The sequence below is a fragment of the Molothrus aeneus genome, chromosome 10 (genome assembly GCF_037042795.1).
Source record: "Molothrus aeneus isolate 106 chromosome 10, BPBGC_Maene_1.0, whole genome shotgun sequence".
Lineage (NCBI taxonomy): Eukaryota > Metazoa > Chordata > Aves > Passeriformes > Icteridae > Molothrus > Molothrus aeneus.
In genome coordinates, this window is record NC_089655.1 from 4530341 (window position 1) to 4548760 (window position 18420).

The 18420-nt window shown below is 47.5% G+C and overlaps 1 protein-coding gene across 2 annotated transcripts; it reads right to left on the reverse strand.

The window, feature by feature from the left end:
* THAP4 (THAP domain containing 4) lies at nt 1–18415 on the reverse strand. 2 transcript variants are annotated; one of them, XM_066556829.1, is made up of 6 exons: nt 18299–18415; nt 16285–17441; nt 6002–6161; nt 4017–4126; nt 2623–2726; nt 1–339 (listed from the first exon to the last, which is right to left on the reverse strand). In XM_066556829.1, exons 1-6 carry the CDS (start codon nt 18373–18375, stop codon nt 220–222), a joined length of 1728 nt encoding a protein of 575 aa, XP_066412926.1. In that variant the 5' UTR covers nt 18376–18415; the 3' UTR covers nt 1–219. The 2 variants fall into 2 exon arrangements, with proteins under 2 accessions (XP_066412926.1, XP_066412927.1); XM_066556830.1 differs by lacking the exons at nt 16285–17441; nt 18299–18415 and adding an exon at nt 13224–13338.
* Nucleotides 18416–18420: the final 5 nt, after the last annotated feature.

An 18420-nucleotide genomic window follows, 5' to 3' on the forward strand; every position in this document is an offset into this window, starting at 1 on the left:
TAAAAATAAAAGCTTTTTATTTATTTTTTTTATATACCATTACAGAAACATCTGAGTAACATTCTCAACAGGACAGGCAGCTCTGGGGCCCAAGGGATGAGCACGGGCAGCCACATCTGGGGTCTGCCATGCTGTGCTCCTGAGCTGCTGCTGCTGCTGCTCTTGGTGCATGATGTCCTTGCTCCTTGCCCTCAGGGAGGTGACCCAGCACTCCTGGTATCAGGGTGTCACCTTCTTGTAGGTGATGTGTAAGTGCTGAGTCATGGGCTGTGTAGTGGTTGCCATTGAGACAGTTTGTTCGAGTTTCCCATCAGAATTGAGCCTGAATTTTCTGGTAATCTAAACCAGGGGGGAGAAAAAGAAATAAGGAAATCAAGCAATGAGTGTCCACAAGCTGAATCCATTAGCTGTGCTTTCTTCCCTTTGCCATCCACCAAGGAAGGATATCCTCACTACAGCAGGCAAATAAACAAGGAGGTTTCTCTCCTAAAGAAAGCAGCCCTCTCCACAACACCAGCTCCAAGCCCATTACCCATGGAACAAGGCACCTTCACAGAATTACAGAATTAACTAAGCTGGAAAAGACCTTGGAGACTATCAAGTCCAGCCTACAGCATCTTATTAACTAAATACCAGACCTGACACCATCTTACTAACTAAACCATGGCACTGAGTGCCACATCCAGGCTTTTCTTAAACCCCTCCGGGGACAGTGACTGCGCCACCTCCCTGGGCAGCCCCTTCCAATGCTCAGTCACCCTTTCTGTGAAAAGCTTATTCCTAATGTCGAACCTAAGCCTCCCCTGGTGCAGCTCAAGCCTGTGTCCTCTTGTTCTGTCAGTGGTTGCCTGGGAGAGGAGAGCAACCCTTACCTGGCTATAACCTCCTTTCAGGGAGTTGCAGAGAGTGATGAGGTCTCCTCTGAGCCTCCTCTTCTCCTGCATATTCCCCCTGCATCCAATAAAGAATGGAGGTTGTCCTTGCCCCTCCTCATCCATGAGTAGCAACAGAGGGAACCTTGCCATTAAATTTTGTTAAGTTGTGCTTTCACAAATTTGTATTAAATCTGCATTGATAACACCTTTAAAGGTGATTCTTCAAGCAACCTAAACCACTCATGACACAGCCTGGTGCAGGAAATGAGCCTTCCTGCCTCAGTGATAGCTCAGCCAAGCCACAGCCACCGTGAATCACTTTTCACCAGGAATGCAACAATATGGTGAAGTTTTCTCAAAATGAGCAACTCCAGCAGCAGCACACACGTCCTTCTCACAAACCTGTGGCCTCTTTGTTTCCACAGGTAATTTAAGCTGTTCTTGGTAAAGGGGAAAAGGCTCTGGGAGCTGGTTTCCTGACATCCCCTCTCATTGCACACCCTCCTTCACCAGCAAGGGCCTCACAGATACTCACTAGGACCAGTCCTTGGGCTTGAGCTTCCCACAGGTGCCAGATGGGCACAGACCTCCAGCCCCAGAGCTTCCTTCCTTCTTCCAGCCAAGGCCAGCCTTGGAGCCCTCAATTAGGAATACATCTGCTGGCTTTCTGTGCTTTGCCCTCTCCTCCTGCCAGTCCATCTGCCCACAGTTCAGGCAGTGACTCAAAGAGGACAGTCCCTTTAATTTAAATGTTTGCAATCCAGAGCTCTGCTTCCCTGCTGACAGCCACAGTATCTAATGGCTTCACTTCTGCTATGGGAAGGAGGCAGAACAGCTGTTTCTGGGAAAGAGGAAACCCAACAACTAAAAACATGCACCCAAAGGCAGGGGAGTTGGGACTTCCCAAAGTTAGGACACTATCTGTGTAGGCAAATCAAATTTTTGCCTACATCTGCACAAACTTGTGCTCTCTGCTGTCTAAGGGCCAGTTTTATAGCACTCAAAAGCCAGGCTGTGAGAGCTTGTCTCTCAGCTGCTGCTCAGCCACCACAGCTTCAGATGTGACAGTGACACTTCCAGAGGTGACCTCAGGATGCCACACTGACTCCAGCAGTGTCACTGCACTCACAGCTGGCTGTACCCCTCCAGCTGTATCAACAAACCCCCAGTGCACACCCAGAAAAGTCAAACCCCCAAAAGCAGCCAACCAAAGGTGGAGATGACAGCAAGTGCCAGCCCTACCCTGCAGCCACAGATGGGAAAAGAGCCCAGAAAAAGGTCTGAAGGCTCTGAAAAGCAAAGAGCAAGAACTGCAGATGTTCCTGAAACATCCCCATGAGGCCCAGTACTGACCATACCTTAAATTGCATCCTCATACTGCAATCAATCCAGAAAACCAGCATTAATAACTAATCCCATTTTTTTTGCCATAAAAGAGTATTTAGTCCAGACTTTCCCCTTTTCTTCCCTAAGGACCTGCTACTGGCCATTTTGGAGACAGGATTCTGGGTTAGCTGCTCTGATCCAGCCTGTCAGTTTTTATCATAATGATCCCTCTGGGTCTCATAATGTACAAAATCTCTTCTGAAGGCTCTTACAGAAAGAATAAGCCAGGATGCCATGCAGTATTTCCAAGAACCCCTGATGGCATTCTGCAATTAAAGCATGCTAAATAACACATCCTCTCAACCAGACTCCTCCTGAGGCAAGCAATTCTGTGGGAATGGCTCATTCTGTGTGCACTCACCTGCTCTACATGGGGCTTCTTGGCAAAGGAGATCCTGGCTATGGAGTGAGAAGCTATAGACAGCTCTTGTCCATTCACCTCCCCTTCCTCCACCTCCACCAGACCTAGGGAAAAGCAAGGGCACACATATTATTAGGCTACAAAGGTTATTTAAGCAAGTCACAATTGTTATTTTGACCTTTCAGTACTTAAAAGGAAGCCTATAAAAAAGAGGAAGAGGGACTTTTTACACATTCAGATAAGGACAGGACAAGGAAAAAGTTTTTAATCTGTAAGAGGAAAAATTTAAGTTAGATATTGGGAAGAAATTCTTCCCTGTGACGGTGAGGGTGGTGAGGCCAGAGAAGTTGTGGCTGCCCCATCCCTGGAAGTATTCAAACTCTGGTCAGACAGGGCTTGGAATAACCTGGTCTGGTGGAAGGTGTCCCTGTCCATGACAGGGAGGTGGAATGAGAGGGGTTTTAAGGTTCCTTCCAACCCAAACCACTCCATGCTCTATTAGGCTGCTTAACAGACCAGCACTCCCTGTGGAGAATGGTTTTATTTGCCCTAATTAATTTTATTTGTTGACAATTGCAGATCCACACAGCCTCAGACATGGAATGCTGCTCACAAAAATCCAGCTGGACTTATTCACACTATGTAGGATGAGTGTCACAGCACAACTGGCACTCCTCCCTTCAGCACCTTCATTTTAGATGCAAACTTAAGCATCAACTGGGCTTTAACAATTTCACTTATAATAACTGAGATGTGGTTCTGTGGTGGTGTTTGCAGGGGTCCCAGGATGAGGGAAGAGATGAGAATCTTGACTCCATGTTTCAGAAGGCTGATTTATTATTTTATGATATATATTATATTAAAAGAAAATTATATATTAAAACTATACTAAAAGGATAGAAGAAAGGATTTCATGAGAAGGCTAGCAAAGGAAAGAAAAGGAATGATAATAAAATCTTGTGACTGACCAGAGAGTCCAAGCCAGCTGACTGTGATTGGCCATTAATTAGAAACAACCACATGAGACCAATCCCAGATGCACCTGTTGCATTCCACAGCAGCAGATAACCATTGGTTACATTTTGTTTCTGAGGCCTCTCAGCTTCTCAGGAGAAAAAATCCTAAGGATTTTTTATAAAATGTGTCTGTGACATGGTTCTCTCTCATTCAGTCCCCATAAGGCAAGAAGCACCAAGGTGCTGCATCTACACACTGGAGGCTCTCCTAGTTTAGGATCTGCTGTGGGTCCAGCACCAAGAGCAGCGATTCCAACAGCAAAAATTAATAAAATAAAACTGTGAGAGGTTCAAGAACTGTCTGGAAAAGTGATGAAATGGCCCAGCAGAGTAAGAACCTCTTCTTTTCCCCAGAGTGGGTATCTATCAGGAGTGTACCTGTGTTCTGGGCACTGATGAAGGCCACCTTGTTAGTGTCGGGTTTGAGGCGGATGAAGCCACACTCCCGGTGCATGGGCTTCCTGGTGTCCGGGTGGAAGGCGTTGAACCTGAGGGCAAACCAGAGCACAAACCCCATGTGTTTTGTACTCAAAAGACATTTTTTGGCCTGGTTTCCTCTTATTTAACCACATGACTGCCTGCAGTACTCTTTGAAGAGTAAAAGACTGACAACACTTCACAGCTGAGAGATGAAAACCTGGAAAAATACACTTACTTTATAGAGGCACAGCTATTTCTTAGAGCTGGGGTTCAAGTCTTTAAGTTCAAGTCTTTAAGTTCAAGTCTTTAAGTAAGTTCAAGTCTTTAAGTAAGTTCAAGTCTTTAGGTTCAAGTTAACTTAAAGACTTAAAGACTTAAGTCCTTAAGTTTAAGTTCAAGCTTTAGATTTTCCATGACCCCCAGGTCCTTCTAAGAACTAGCTCAGAAAGCCCTCAGGAACTCAAGATGTTTCACAGATGCTGAAGCCACGTGTGTCTCAGAAACTTCCTTTTCTCAAATAAATATCTGGAATTACTGTATCATCTTTATTCAGCTTTTACACCTGGAAAAGTTGTTTTGTCTGTATATTCCTTGCTGTAGGAAGCAAGAGAGCAGACATATTTCTCCCATCACCCCCTTCAAAAAGATAACAAATTCAGCTCAGACTCTTATTTATTCTTCAGGAGGCCTTAAGAACTGTAGGTTTGGTCACCCATAACATGGGTGATTATACTTATCAAAGGAGAAACAAACTTAAATCAGGCAGTTTTCAGTGCTTGGAGCCTTTAAGGGATACAGGGACTGTCTCTTAAGAGCCACTGCTCCAGGAAAGCACAGGGTTTCTGTCCTCCAGGACTGCTGCCTGTTTTCCTGGTGCTTCCTAAAGCTCAACAGCTCACAGCTGTGTAACTCCTTGGCACAAAGAAAAGGAGGGGCAAAAAAAAAGGTGACTCAAATAAGGAACTGTTCACAAGCTGGGGAGGGAGGTGCAGCCAGAGCAAGACTGTCAGAGCTTTGTTTCTTTTGGAAATTGGACTAAAGCAGTCCCAGGGTGAGCTGGCAGCTCCAGCACACTCCAGGAACACAGGGCATCTCTCACACAGCACTTCCATCTTGTAGTTCTTCTTTTCTTGGTTTTCAAAGCAACACACTTTCCAACTCACCCCTCCTGAAGGAACACTGGAACACTGCTCAGCAGTAGCCAACTTGTCCCTTCCCTCCCTCTGGATTCCTTTTGATTTTTCTTAGAACAACCACTTGAAGCCAAAGCAAGTAGTTAAGCTACCTGCCTCCTGTTTGACAAGCATTAATTTTTCTCAGATTTTCACAGTGGTGAAGACTGAGGACCACAGCTTAAAATGGAGAAACCTGGTAGCCATGCCATAGCTCCTTCATTTATTCTAAGTGGGAATTTCACAAAGAATGCCAATTAATCCAAAGTTTTTGTTAGATTATGCTCTCTTCTTACTCAGATATGGGGCAACTTAGAGGTGTTTTAAAAACTTTTATTTCATTTTCAGTTTCATGTGAAGGATGAGACAATACAGATGTTATAATTCATGTTATCTCAATCAGAAGCTAACTATTTCTTAATTGCAATATATTATAAGCATTTCTTGGCCTATCAGCTTTTGCCACACTATGTTGCAAATGCCTTAAAGCCAATCATCTAAAATTACCCTTCAAGGGCCACTGTAATTGGCATTTGTAATGCCAATTAATCACAAGTCTTCAAGGAAAATCAAAGTTAGACCATGCAGTCACATACCACAGCATCATCTTGTTTTGAAAACGAGGTGAAAATTATGGTGAAAATTTATGTACTTTGGGGAATTGAGGTGAAAATTTATGTACTTTGCCACTGGAAAAGAAACCCAACTAACAAATCCATGCCTGCTCCAATCCAGGAGCTGCTGCTAACACAGGCAGACCTCCTGACTTACGAGAAGTTGAGCATGGGCTGTCCCACGTGAGAGATGTGCACTTCCTCCAGGTACTGGAAGGGCTTCATTGTAGGGAAGGTGCCATCTCCTGGTGGGTCTGAGAGCCAGGTGCCCAGCATCCAGGACAGGGGTTCCATCACAGGGTTCAGCTGGGGAGTCTCTGTGGAGGAAAAGAAAGAAGGAAGAATGAAAACTCAAGGATCTGTGCCCTGCAGGTTGCTGTGAGCAGCCTCCAGCTGGCTGGAGGTGAGCACAAAACACCTCAGAAATGGTTCAACACCACAGAAATGCTTTTCTTCAGAGCAGTGCCAGCTCCAAGGGGGGAGATGGAGAACAATGAACAGTCATGGCAAGTGGGTCTGTTCCCAAACCAGCCCTCAAACCAGTCATACATAGAGCATTCTTGCAGGTGGTCCATTTCTGACTCCTCTCTGTAGCTTGATCTGAAAGAAAAGCCCTCTCCCAAACACATGCAGGGAAGAAGATGACTGAAAGCTCAGCACAAAGAATAATCATTAAATGATAATGAAACCTCTAACACTCTGGGCTCATCTCTCTCAAGCACTGAGTTCATACTGTTCCTGTTTGTTTCAGAGGCTGAGGAAATGAGTCCTCATTTCAAAAGAAAATCAGGCTGTGTACATATTCAAGATCAAGGTTTGGCTATAATATTTTTTAAGAGGTTAACAATGGCCTGAACTTGTACAAAGAGACAAGGAAGGATCATTCAGAAGCTGTTCTACTAAGGCTCTGGACTAAGGCAAACATCTTAAAAATACCTGGGTGCCTGTCAGGCAAAGAGTAAACGGAAGAGAAAGATACTTCCCTTTGTCACTGCAGCTATGAAAAAGCAACCAAAGCCTGTTTCACAAAGGTAAAACTTCTTTAACAAATCATTTTACAGAACCACAGAATAAGCTGAGCTGGAAGGAACCCACAAGGATCACCAAGTCCAACTGCTGGCCCTGCACAGGACCATCCCAAGGAGTCACACCATGTGCCTGAGAGTGTTATCCAAATGCTTCTTGAACTCTGTCAGGCTTGGTGCTGTAGGAGAGTTTTGAGAAACAGTTTTGCATTTTACTTTCAGAGGCTGTGACCTGAAAAAAATACATCAGGAAAATGGAGACAGACAACTTAAAGCCACATGAAGAGCAGAGCAGATCCACTACTAAGGTGTAAGGAGGGAAAGCCAAACATCATCCACAGGATGTTGGGAAAGATGGATTCCCACACAAACAAGGTGCCTGCTACTCTCAGTAGTCTGTTATGCAGAGAAATATGACTGAAGTCAGCTTAAAGCATGTCCTCTTCCCCCTCATGGGATAAATATTGCATCCTGGCAAGGTGGGTGCTGCAGGGGGGTGTTTCCACACCTAGTGAGATCAAGAATACAAGAGCAAGCTGCCTGGCTGACCTAAAAGGCACAGACTCAACTGCAGGCAGAAATCACAACCTAAAAGAATAAGGCTGTGGCCAAAATTTGCTTAACCAGTGTGAGTTTCACTGTGCTCTTTATGAAATGTCAGACTAAGAGACTGAGCAAGGAGGAAGGACAGTCCAGACCTGAAATGCCAGAGGAGAAGGAAGAGCAGCTCTCCTGGGTAAGAGAGACCACTTGTGGTACTCATTCTCCCCCAGACAGCAGGTTTGAAAAGCCAGCCCATGTCAGCAAAGTGCTGCTGCTTGCTCTGCTCTATGCTGAAGTATTTTGCAAGGGAAGCAACATGAGGAAACATGAGAGCTCACTAGGAAATCAGTGATAAAGGTCTACAGCATCAGAGCCAGGATCTGTAGAACAGCCTGACAGACTGTGCAGCTTGCCCAGGCCTTGGAAAGGGGTTCCCACAATCTGTGCAGCAGTGTCAGTGTACTGCACAGTATTTCCTTGTACTCACCTTTCCAGTCCCATGAGGGGAGCACACAGTTCTGTAGATAAGGAGCACACTGCTCCTCCCTCCAGCTGATGTTTGCCTTTCACTCTCTGCTGCATTTCTTTACAAGCTCTTTGCAGGCTCATTTCCCATGATGGAAGTGAAAAGCAAAGCTTTGGTAAAGCTGGAGGAGCCTGCAGCCTGGGCTGCTGCTGCCCTCTCCTGGGTCAGCATGCCAGGAGCAGGACAGTTTCTGTCACCACAGTGCTTCCATAGGGCACTTCCTTTTCTCCTGCTTGCACTTCAGGGAAAGCATCAAAACAATAGATGAAAGGAATGGCTGCAGCCATTCCCACTCTATAGACTTGATTATAAACCAAGAGAAGCCATTTCCACCATCCCACTGCCTTGCTGTGCAGCACCCAGCCTGGCTGGAGGTGCCTGACCTGGTCTCACTTCCAAAGGGCTGGAATTGCAGCCAGCTGAGAAGTGAAGATGGAACTGTACATCCTGGAGTCTCTGGCAGTTGGGCAAACAGCACAGCCAAGTGATTATTATTCCTTTTCTAAATTACCTAGATGGCAGCAAAGCTAAAGAGCTCTTTAATTCTCATGTGGCTTGGAAAAGTCAAGAGCAGCAGAAGTGAATAAGGAGCAGGGGCTCAGTGAAGTGCAGGTAAGTGCAGGTATCCTGATCTCATCCCATGCTCTTTTACCTTCAGTGTTGGTCTCTGACTTGTGGACTAAGAATTTTTTCCTTCCTGGCTGGAAGGCTGGGTTGGGAGAGTGGAAAAGCAGGAGGGGAGACAGGAGAGAGTCTGATTGAATCCACCAGGAAAAAAAAAAAAAGGGCAGCTATTTGAAAAGCAGTTTGCTTTTTTATGTCATGGCTGGGGCAGGTAAATGCAAGACTATTGTAGCAACAAGAAGTTCTATGCTGAGCTGCTTTGTTTCAAATTTCAGGTTTATAGATACAGTCACTGTCAAGACACTGGTGAAGGAGCCTGTATGTCCCTTTTTACAGGTCTAAACTCCTAGCACATCATGTGTACAAAAACCCCACTAATGTGGCTTAAAAGGTAAGTCTATGATAATATCAAGAATGCAAATGACATCTGAGAATTTGCAGCACAAGAGACCCTGGTCACCCTTCTGCACACTTAAAGCTTCTCACTCAGAGGGGGCCCTCTTAAATGCTGATTCTCTTGCATTCATATGCACAGCTCCTCTTTTGCCTACTACAAGGAAGCTCTCTCTGCATCCTCTTTCTTAACAAAAACATTCCTGGAGTCACCTTCTCCTGCACCTGCATCTCCAAGACCCCATTCCTCCACAACCTGGTGAGGTGGAAGGTGTCCCTGCCCATGGCAGGGGGTTGGAACAAGAAGAGCTTTAAGGTTTCTTCATCCCAAACCATCCTGTGGTACTACAAAATCTCACATGACACTCATGAGACAAAGCCACACACCCATCAGCAACCTGATCACCTTGATCTCTTTCCTTCAGGAAGTCACTCAGGCCACAAGCCAGGCCCTGAGCACACAGGTCAGCTCCATTTCAGCACCTGCCCCTGCTCCACCCCTCCAAGCTCACAGACAGACTGTTCCTACATCTTTTCCAGCCCCAAAGAGTTTCCAAGCCAAATCCCACCCTGCACTGGAACTGGCTGTCCAGGCTTTGCACCAGGAGATACTGAGTTCTCCCTGCTTCTGAGTGGGATCCCTGGCACAGAAAGCTGAGCTGGCACAAATTCCTACACAGCTTTATCAGTAAAGCCACAGTAAGTGGCCAGCTGCTTGCTAACAAGGCAGCTAACCCATTTCCTTGAGCTGGGGAACACTTCCTGCAGAAAACTTGAGGGGAAAAAACTACACAAACAACAACAAAAAACCCACCAAAAATCCCCAAAACAAAATCCCTGAGTCTTCAAAGTGTGGGGTCTGCAGCATCAAGTGGGCAGTTCCCTGAAATTCTTCCTTCAGCACAGTTGCTAACTGGGTTTAAAAGAAAGCATTAAACATCTTTGCCTTGTCCCTGTCCCTGCTTGTGAGGTGACCATTCTCATCCTGGAATGGGGCAATGTTATTTCTAAACTGCTTTTTGCCATTTATATATTTGAAAAAAAAATATTTTTCTCTGCAGTTTTGGCAGCTTTGACTCCAATTGAGATTTGCCTGCATAAATTTTCTCCCAACAGTGGGGAACAGCATCTCTATGTTTTTCCCACATCACCTGACCTTGCTTCCACTGGGCACACACCTTCCTTTTCCATCTTATTTCCAAGAGAAATCCCTGGTCAGCCAAGCCTTCTGCCTCACCTGCTTGACTTCTGACATTCAGGAATTGCTGTTCCTGTGCCCTTAGGAGATGATGTTTAAAAGTGACCAGCACTGACAGACCCCAGCACCTGCAGAAACATTTCCCAGGGGACCTTACTCACTAATTCCCAGAGCAGCCTGAGGTTTCATGGCCAGAACTGAGGTTTTTCAGGCACTTTTCTTCCTGTCACCAGAGATTTGGTGATGGCTCTGAGGTCTCTGTGGCCAAGTTGGTCCCAATATTCACTTTGTTCATGAGATCCTCTCTGATGACAAGCAGGAGATCAAGATCATCCTTCCAAGTCAGCTCCCTGAGGACCTGTTCCATAAAGTTGTCATGCAGGTGTTTTAGGAGCCTTCTGGCACAGGCTGTACCAGCTGTGGGATGCTCCCAGTTAATTCCTGACAGGTTGAAGTCCCCTGGGGCAGATGACTTGAAATCATCCCTTAATTCCTCAAGGAATAATTTGTCAGTGTCATTGTCCTGGCTGGGAGGTCCAGAGTAGACTCCCACAGTGAAATGGCATTATTTGTTTGCCCCTTGATTCTTATCCAAAGGTTCTCAACATTCTCAACAGCCAATTGTGAGCTCCAGACACTCCAGCCCTTCTGTCACATACAGTGCCACCCCTCTGCCTCTCCTGAGGAGCCTGGAACTGTCCCTCAGGGCCCGCCAGTCACAGGGAAAGCTCCCACCAGGTTTCACTCATGCCAGTGATGCCAGACCTCTGAGCCAAAGCCTCCAGCTCCTCACTGGTCCCTCCTGCTGGGTGCATTAATGCAGAGACATTTCTGCTGTGGTGCACTGTGACCAGCACCTGGTGAAGCAGATTTAGGGATCCCATTAGTGCTCCTTCCCTCAAGTTTAGGCACTCCAGCCCACTGCTCTTCCCTGGTGACCCTGGTTTTGTCCCTTTCCCCTTTCCAAGCTAGTTTAAGGCCCTATCAACAAGCTCTAGCAGCTCCTGTGCTAGAACTCTTTCTCCCCCAAGAAAGATGCATCCCACCAGGTGCCAGCAGATCAGCTGTTGAACAGATCATCCCATCTCTGCTCCAAAAGCTGGAAATGGGGTTATATTCACAAATGTTCATGCTACACATTCAGTAATTCATTTCACAGCCAAGTTCCAAGGTGGTAATGCTCCAGTGCCTGTAGTCATTGCCAGAGTTCTGCTTTACAAAACACAGAGAAATTTTTTTTTTTTAATTTCTACTCAATCATAAGAAACCAAACACCCTACCTGAGCTCAGCCTGACTTTCTCTCGAGTTTTCCTTAGTTTGCTGTTTCATTGCTTCCTAGCTGCAAGCTGGGTTTTTGTTGTGAGTCATTGCCAACTCACTGCAAAATTAAATGCTTAATGCACAAACTCTATAGACTATTAGGCAAAAAAAAACCCTGGAAAGAACAAGACCATCCCACTGAAAAAAAAAACAAACCAAACCAACAGCAGTGCAAAAAGTCTTGTTTCCTCCCTTCCAACCAACTTTCTCTCCAAGGGGGAGGTCAAAGAGCCACCTCCCTCAATCAAGTCCCAGAGTTGGTGTTCCTGCACACTGTGCTCCCATGCTGAGCACAAAACAGTTCACCTCCTACCCAAGTGCTCAGGCCATGATGAAATCTCTCAAGATGCCTCCTGCCATGGATTCAGCCCCTGTGCACACATATTTCTACTCTTTATCTCACTCTCAATTTACTTTATGGCTCTCTTGTTCTTTGCAATGCTCACCCTACAGACCAGCTTTCTACCCTGGCTGTTCCCACCCCAGACAGGGCACAAAAAAAAAAATCCCAAGCAGCACCTGCTATCTCACAATAAAAGCAGTTTTCTTCCAAAATCTAGCTCCAAGTTAACATGCAACTGTCAGGCTAACAGTGCCTGCCCTGGTGGAGGCAATTTTCCTGACAGCACATCTCTGTGACCCATCAGACACATTTCAGTTTCAAGCTGAGCTGGACACCAGCCCCTTGCTGGTCCAGTCCTTGTCAGCCAGGTGAAAGCACAGCACCTCCAACATGCACAATCCCCAGCCAGGTGAAAGCACAGCACCTGCACCATGCACAATCCCCAGCCAGGTGAGAGCACAGCACCTCCAACCATGCACAATCCCCAGCCAGGTGAGAGCACAGCATCTGCACCATGCACAATCCCCAACCAGGTGAGAGCACAGCACCTGCACCATGCACAATCCCCAGTCAGGTGAAAGCACAGCACCTGCACCATGCACAATCCCCAGTCAGGTGAGAGCACAGCATCTCTAACCATGCACAATCCCCAGCCAGGAGAGAGCACAGCACCTGCACCATGCACAATCCCCAGCCAGGTGAAAGCACAGCACCTCCAACCATGCACAATCCCCAACCAGGTGAGAGCACAGCACCTCCAACCATGCACAATCCCCAGCCAGGTGAGAGCACAGCATCTGCACCATGCACAATCCCCAACCAGGTGAGAGCACAGCACCTGCACCATGCACAATCCCCAGTCAGGTGAGAGCACAGCACCTCCAACCATGCACAATCCCCAGCCAGGTGAAAGCACAGCACCTCCAACCATGCACAGTCCCACTTCTCAATGCCAGTCAGGAACAGGATTTTGCTTTTCCTTTTCTGCAACATGAATGAAATCTGTTGCCACCAGGATGGGCAGCACCACTTCAGGCCTCACAGACCAGGTCTCAGGACTCCACCTCAGCACAAAACCACACATTAAGTGCTCTGTCCTTCTGCTTGCCTGAAGTTTGCCAACTCTGCTTCATTTGCATGTAAAAGGTACTGTAAACGACCCCATTTCTACACTGGCTTTGCACAGATATTCAAAGACAAATCCAAGCCAGATTCCCCAGGGATTCCTAGTAAACTTCTAACTGTTTTTCACATGAACTCATTGTGCAAACTCTCCTGCCTTTAATATGACCTTCATGAAAACGGACATGCACCATGGAAGAGGCTCCTCACACCCTCAAGCAGCTGAATTCCAAGAGTTTTACCTCTCTGATGCACACAGAAACTCAAATCCCATGGAATCCTACCTGTGTCTGCTCCATGCCCAGCCATGTTTGTAGATATTTTGCTATTTTCTGTACCTGCAGCCCTCCCTGCCCCAGAAAGCACAGGGTGGCAAGATGGCTATGAGGGAAATGAGCTCATATTTGGGTAAAACACTGATCCTGCTGCCTGCTGGGAGATGTAGTTTTACAACCAGCCCAAACTGGGGCACGGCAAGAGGAGGTGGTGCTGTGGAAGGAGCTGCTGGGATCTCCTGTCTGAGTGAGCAGAGCTGACACAGCAGAGCTGTGAAACCTTCATGCAGAAGCAGATGGTCAGACAGTGCTGTTAGCACACCCATGACTTCTCCAGGACACATCTCTGGTTGTTTGCTGGCTCTCCCTCATTTCTCCAGTGCATCCTGTGATCCTCCAAAAGCCACATCTCACCCTGTCCTGCCTGGTACACTGTGCCTAACCCCACTCGTCCACCAGCAGCATTCCTCAGCCTCCATGGACCTCATGAAGCAGAAGGAAATCTTTTTCTACCAAACAAACACCTAAATTCAAAAAGTTTAGATGGAAAAAGCCACCATGGCAGCTGTGCTGTAGACAGCCTGGGACTTCTCAACACCAGTTGATGCCTCTGGTAAGACAGGTTGGGAAACAGCCCTCAAGCACATTGTGACAGCTGGAGTTGGAGCCACTTGGCCACCCTGAGTCACCTGGCCCCAAGTGTGGCTGGCAGGCAGTGCTGGGCAGCAGTCCTGCACAAACCTGCTCTTCCCAGCCTGCTGCAGCTTGGAGACAGCCAGCAGAAATTTATTGGTCTCATTAGAGGAAAATATGTGAGAACTAGCACTGAAATGAAGTCCTGCTGAGTGGGTGTGGGCCTAAAGTTGGTGTTTTGTGCTCAGGATTTTGTGGAAACAGCTGAAGGTGAGGGATGCAGACAGGTAACAACCTGCAGAGCCACTCCAGCCTGGTACTTACACTCAAGGAACTGCCTTCAGCAGAAAAAAATATGCAGGCTCAGGTTCACAGCTAAAGCCATCACCTCAACCACACATCAGATGAGCTGGGACAACTGAGACAGGGCTGCTAACAAAGACTATTATTAACCTGATGTGTTACCTGACTGTATTTTTATGAATATTAAAAGCCTTTCTTAACTCAGCTTGGTATTACAGTAAAACTTGGTGTCTGGGCATGAACCAGACTCAGCTGGCTGCACTTCATCAGCTATTTTCACTGCCATAAACTAGTACTACAAGCACACAAAAAAAGACTCCAAAACAGAAAAACACCAAGATGAAGCAAAAAAAAAAAAAAAAGCCAGTCAGTCACCAACCAACCCATTAAAAAAGTTCCCAGCCAAAGGGTTCCATATAAACTTCCCATCATGCCAAGCTACAACTGCCAAAATGGTTCATTTTCACACACTGATCTCCAGTTTTGTTGATAAAAGATGGGAGAATGGGTAATGAATTGGTCAATTCATTAAGGAAATTACATTTTCCCTTGTAAAATAGAGCATGTAGCTCATATATTAAGAATATTTTTACAAGAACATTAAATTTTCATTTCTTAAAGACATATCTATAAAAACACTAACCTTGGGAAAAGGAGAAGAATCATAGTGCTTATCAGAAAAAAGAAAAATATCCTTAAAGATACTCTTTCTGCAATTAGTATCTCCACTAAGGTATTCCAACAAAGGCAGACACCTTTTTAAATATATGTATAAATAAATATTTCCTATACATACATAAATATATCTATATATATGAATGACAACTATGGAACCCTAAAATATTTCATTATTTTCTTTCGTTTGACACCTAAACAATACAAAAACACGGACCAGAAGGTACAAACAAGACTATGTTGATTTCCTAGGGCAAAACTTTCCCCCCTCTACCTAAATAAAAGCGTGAGTTTCCCCATCTTGTGAAAAATTAGATAAATATGGGGAAAGTAGTGCTGGGTGTCGAGCTTCATGCATTTTAGAGTCTACTTTCCTCTTCCAGTGAGGAAGTTGGCCATGCTATAACAGCCTGGAGAATGTGCCTGTCTATGCCAGCATCACTCTTCTGACTTCCCAGCATCTCCAGAAGAAGCCATGGAGTGTTTCTCCTAAAGGAAAGGTGAGGATTAGCCATCAGGAGACACCCAACCCTCCTCCCCAGGTGACAACTTCTCCAAGCAAGTCCCATATCCCAGATCCTTCCCAAGGCAACCCAATGTTTTCTCAGCAGCCACGCACACCAGCATCAGATGGTCCTGAACTCCTGCCCTGAAATGCACCTTGCCATCACAGTCACTGTGTGCATATTGTACGTTAAAAGATGCTTTTTTTTTGCAAGAAGGGCCCCATTTGGCTTCTAGGTAACAAACTTTTTACATGACCTCATCCATCACTGAGTTCCCCTATGCTTTCATGTGCTTAATTATTATTTTTGTAATTGATAGAGAGACATCTTCCATCACTCCCTGCTTTATTATGTTTCCCAACTTTTTCTGCCTTCCAAGAGAAGAAATGATCAAAGCAAAGACAGACATTTGCTTACAAATTGTGACCTCGATGTGCATCATGACATTGTCATATTTGATACCTCCCACCTCACTTGCATTTCCTGTATCCTCAGTACTGAGTTCAGTATATGAAATCCAATATCAAAACTATTTCTTATGCCACTGAGGACAATAAAAGCTTTCCCAGATACCTGCTGCTAGGACAGCTCATTAACACACCAGAAAAAAAAATCACAGGCACGTGCCAAAGGAAGAAGGAAAATCCTAGCAGGAGCCACTGCGTCATAAACAAGTTAAAATAATTCAGAAAGAAAAGAAAATAAATTCATGAACAGAGTTGCCTGTAACACCACAATCTAAATTCTGATTCCACATCTTGGGAAGGTTAGGGATGTAAGAATTAACTCGTGTGCCCACTGAGTGAATTCTTTAATCTGTATCCATTGGTCTTACCAAGCTGCTACTTCTCCTTCCCAGAGCATCATACCTTTTCCCCATCACACCTTTCACAGCCCCCAACTTAAGAAAGCAGGGAATTCCACCTCAGCGCAGCACCCCTGGCAATACTGACCACAGTCCTGGGATATCAGGCTGTTCAAGTAAGGGAAACTGTTGCGCTTCATCTCATTCAGCTTCTCCTTCAGCTTCCTGACTTGGCTGTCGGAGCGGCTGATCCTCTGCCTCAGGAGCTTCAGCTCCCCGTTCTTCTTCTCCACCTGCTCCCGCAAGCAGCACACCTGGCTCTTGCTCTGCCGGGAGGAGAAGCAGTACGAGTGCAGGGAGTCGATGAGCTTGCAGGCGCCCGAGGCCGACATGATCACCTCGTTGATGGACATGGGGTTGGCGTCCGTGTCCCCCTTGCGCCCCAGCACGGCCTCGGCGGCGGGGCGAGGGGTCAGGTCAGCTGGGGATGCTGACAGACCCTGCGAGGGTTTCTGGGGGGTGGCCGTGAGCGATGATGTCGGGGACACTTCTGTGACGGCCTTGTCGTGCCCCAAGGGCTGGCTGCTGCAGCTGGGCTCCACGTCTCTCTTTGGCCTTTTCCTTTCTAGCTGCTCCTTGGGGAGAGACGGCCTCTCCCTGGCGTGCTTGGAGGAAAAGCTGTACGAGTGCAGGGAGCCGATGAACTTGCAGGCACCTGAGGCAGGAGGGGTGAAATCGTCCACGGACACGCCGCTCCTGTCTGCCACCCAGCTCCCTGCCCAGCTGCCCCTGGCACAGTCCTTGCCAGGAGACCTCTCGGGCTTTACCTGCACCCCAGGCTTGGTGCCCAAATGATCCCCTAACGTCCTTCTCCGAGGGCCGTCCAGCTGGCTGTGGAGGGCCTGTTCCTCCTTGGGCATGGATCCTATTTCCTCTTTCAGAGTGGCCTCCTCCATCTCTTTCGTCCCTTGCATCACCATGAAGTCCTGGCCAGAAGATGGAGACCTGTGTGCTACCTCACCGCCTCCTTCCTGCGGGGCCTCCCCATCCTGTACCAGCACCTGCCTGGCTATTTTCCTTCTGCTCCTGACATAATCCAGCTTGCCGTGCTTCTTCTCCACCAGCTGGAAGATGGTGGGGACAGCAGTGGGCTTCAGCAAGCGGTGATGGTCTTCCAGCCGTTTGAAGAAACTGTCTTTGGTGAAGTGCTCGCTGCAGAGAAAGGAATACTTGGTGGGAGTCCAGTTGTCTCTCTGAACAGCTTTCAGCCACTGGATCAAGCGTTTCGAATCCTTCAGAGGGAATCTGAAAAGGGAACAGAGAAAACCCACTGAAAAACAAGCTACATTTCGGGAATCAGAAAGGTTGGTACTTTAAGAATTGCAGAACCATGGAATCATAGAACAGTTGAGGTTGGAAAAGACCTCTGAGGTGACCAAGTCCAAGGCGATGGCTAGGTTTAGGAGGTTTTGGAGAAAGTTGTGTTTTGGTAAGTTACACTCATCTACAAATTAAATTACGCTCATTTAAGAATTAGTTCACTTTGGGCTGAAACATTTGATATTCATTTGCTGCGTCAACAGCTCCACTTTACAACAAGCGTAGGACTAAAAGGTGTTGTTTCCATTTCCATCAGCAATCGATCCATTACTGCCCTCACCAGCCCCAGGAGGAACAAACAGCCTGTCCACAAGGAAGGGGGATGTGACCACCACCAAAGCACCCAGCTCAGCCAGCGCGCTGCCCAGCGTGACCCGGGTGCTGCTCGCACGGGTGTGCTTAATAACATTTAATTAGCTGTAGAAATGCCTGCAGTGCAAGAAAGCCCCTGAGCAGGGGAGCCGGGTTCCGTTTCCAATGGGACTCCCGAGACAGGGACTTTCCCCGGGGGCTCACGGCCGGCAGCATCCTCAGCGAGGGCTGAGGCGGCGGGGGCACAGCCCGGGGGAGGGTCGGGGTGACAGGCCGGGGAGGGCCCGGTCCCCAGGCGAGGGGCGCTCCCGCTGCCCGCCCGGGGCTGGAGGACCCGGGAGCCCCGAGCCGGTCTCCCCTGAGGGAAACAAAGGGCGGTCGCCGCCGTGGGGGCCCGGGGAAGGGAGCGGGACCGGGGCGCGGGCGGCCCGGCCGCGGCACTTGCGGCGGCCCGGGCGGGCCGCCCTTACCTGTGGAAGGAGACGGCGCCGTGGCGCGCCTTGCCCTGCCGGTTCGAGCAGTTGGCGGCGGCGCAGCAGATCACCATCTCCGACCGCCGCCGCCGCCCTCGGCCGGCCGGGCCCGCCCCGGC

Coding starts and splice junctions, on each gene's coding strand:
- THAP4 (XM_066556829.1), bottom strand. CDS start 18,375: ATGGTGATCTGCTGCGCCGCCGCCAACTGCTCGAACCGGCAGGGCAAG. Junction 2,727..4,016: donor CATCAGTGCCCAGAACACAG/GTACACTCCTGA, acceptor GCTTTTCCCTAG/GTCTGGTGGAGGTGGAGGAA. Junction 340..2,622: donor AGAAGCCCCATGTAGAGCAG/GTGAGTGCACAC, acceptor CCCCTGGTTTAG/ATTACCAGAAAATTCAGGCT.